General features: G+C 31.3%; 1 protein-coding gene across 1 annotated transcript; it reads left to right on the forward strand.

Annotated features, from left to right (window-relative positions):
- The first annotated feature begins 225 nt into the window (after window positions 1–225).
- Window positions 226–1,904, forward strand: LOC139784538 (uncharacterized). Its single transcript, XM_071723720.1, has 8 exons — window positions 226–246; window positions 318–380; window positions 444–647; window positions 720–1,041; window positions 1,195–1,339; window positions 1,415–1,494; window positions 1,571–1,770; window positions 1,854–1,904. Exons 2-8 carry the CDS (start codon window positions 339–341, stop codon window positions 1,902–1,904), a joined length of 1,044 nt encoding a protein of 347 aa, XP_071579821.1. The 5' UTR covers window positions 226–246; window positions 318–338.
- Window positions 1,905–2,292: the final 388 nt, after the last annotated feature.

Consider the following 2,292-nt stretch of genomic DNA (forward strand, 5'->3'; position numbering starts at 1 on the left):
GCGTCCTACCGTCCCTACGGACGTCGACCCTTCCTGAGCCAGTGAAAAGTGCGTTCCGCTCGCGCCACGCGCCTCAGAGCGTACCTGCGAGCGACATTTGTGAGTATCTGGTTGCGTCCTCCCTTACCCCCACCCCTCTGGTTAGCCTTTTCTTCGCTTCCCAGTTTTTCTTATCCTAATCCAGGGGTTGGACGTAACAATATCTTAAAGACAACTACAGAAATTTTTGTCGATGGAACTTTTTCAGTAAGTTATTTTGATTAATATATTTTTTCTAACACATTTTTTTATCTCAAATATTTGTGATTAATTGGTAGGTTGTTCCCCATTACCCAAAAATGGATCAACTGTATACCATTCACACTCGTTATATGAATAAAGTAAGTTTTTGCTTATGAAAGATATTCGAACATTAGTACATTATAAAGAGTCATTATTTGTAGGCAGTTGGAACTGTGTTCTGTTTATGTGAAGCACGTACCAGTGCACTATATGAATCAATATGGTTAAAAGTATTAGAGCTAGCTCCAGGACTGAAAACTAGTGTCAAATTTATCATGAGCGATTACGAAGCAGCAGCTATAAAAGTTTTAGAAAAACTTTTCCCTGATGCAAATATTCATGGCTGTTGGTTTCATTATAATCAAGTAGGTTCTACTTTTCATCTTTAGTAATTTAACTATGAAATGTGAAAACGTGAATTATATTTTATAATTTAGGCAGTATTACGTAAATGGAATCGCTTGGGTTTAATAAACACTTCAAATACGTTGTTATCTATGACAATGACGCTTCCACTGCTGCCACAAGAATATTTCGTAGAAGCATTAAGGATACTGCATAACTATTGCGATGCTACACATTCTAAATATGAAGAATTATTGCAATTTTTGACATATATTGAGAAAACCTGGTTACCTAAAGCATCAAAAGTTAGCGTATATAATTGTCCTGTAAGAACGAACAATTTAGTGGAAAATTTCCATAGTACGATAAGACGAAAATTAGGTGGTCCTCATCAAAATCTGTGGCTCTTTTTAGGTACAATATTTTAATGCAGCAAGTCTCGTACTTTGTACATTATACTTTTTCTTATACATTGTATAATTTATTTTATTTTGCTTTAAATTATTTCAATTCAAGAATCTCGATTTTTTCTGGTGTATCACTTGTTTTTAGTATTATTAATTCCAGATAAACTGGCAAAGTTAATTGTGGATCAAGAAATTCACTTTGGACGTCTACAAAACAATGAAAGTTTAATGATTGTACAGCCACGCAAAAATAAAGAACGTGATTTAAAGATTTTTCAAGCACAAACAGATTTAATTACTGGAAGGTAGTATAAAATAAAATTTATTAATAAAATAACAAAGTAATACAATATAATAATGTTACATTAAAACATTTATAGGTTGCCCCTTGAACAATTTTTACGAATATTTATCGGAATTTATCAAACGTTTTGCCATCAAGAACATATAAATATACAAGGTCAGTATTAATAATAGTATCTCTGTCTTTTGTAATTTTCATTCTTATAAAATAAACCTGCTTTATCACACTTTAGAGAAAGAAAATGTAGCTAACATGTCTTTGGAAAACAAAAACGAAGAGAATTATGAAAAGGAGACACAAGTTACCACAAGTCAAGATATCTCAATAATTATACGCGAACCTCAAGTTGTACTAACAAGACTTAAAGATTGTGAAAATTATGAGAAAGGCCAGCAACCATTATCTTTTATTGAAAATACTGTTTCGTCAAAAGTAAGTACAAATTGAAAAATTTATTATTATCTGCAAGTATATGTACAATCTTTACATATTGCGAAATTCAAATAATGTTCTAGATGACGCGAAAAAGATACAGAAGGAAAGCACACAAATATTGTAGCTGTTGAAAAAATAAACTTCAAAACTTTATACCGCATATATCAATATCTATAAGACTTCATGTATTTCGGCATGGAATCTGAAGATTGATTCTAATGAAGTCTAATATTTTTTTTAGTGCTTTTAGTTTAATTGAACTATTGATTGATAAGCATATTAGAGTCACACTTTATTATATTCGATATTGGTTTATTAAAGATTAGGAAAATACTATCAAAAGTGACATACCATATGATGAAATTAAAACTTTCTCTGGAAACGAAGAAAACTAAGGAAGTAAGCTGTAAGATCTGATTGTTCGTGCACTGCTTATATTAATGCTGAATCGAATCAAATTTTCAGTTTTCTATTTTGTTTTAAATAAACACGGACGCACAGTTCTACTTTTCAGATTAA

Source organism: Temnothorax nylanderi, unplaced genomic scaffold (genome assembly GCF_030848795.1).
Source record: "Temnothorax nylanderi isolate EJ_2023f unplaced genomic scaffold, tnyl_v1.0 TNYL_tig0641_pilon, whole genome shotgun sequence".
Taxonomy (NCBI): domain Eukaryota; kingdom Metazoa; phylum Arthropoda; class Insecta; order Hymenoptera; family Formicidae; genus Temnothorax; species Temnothorax nylanderi.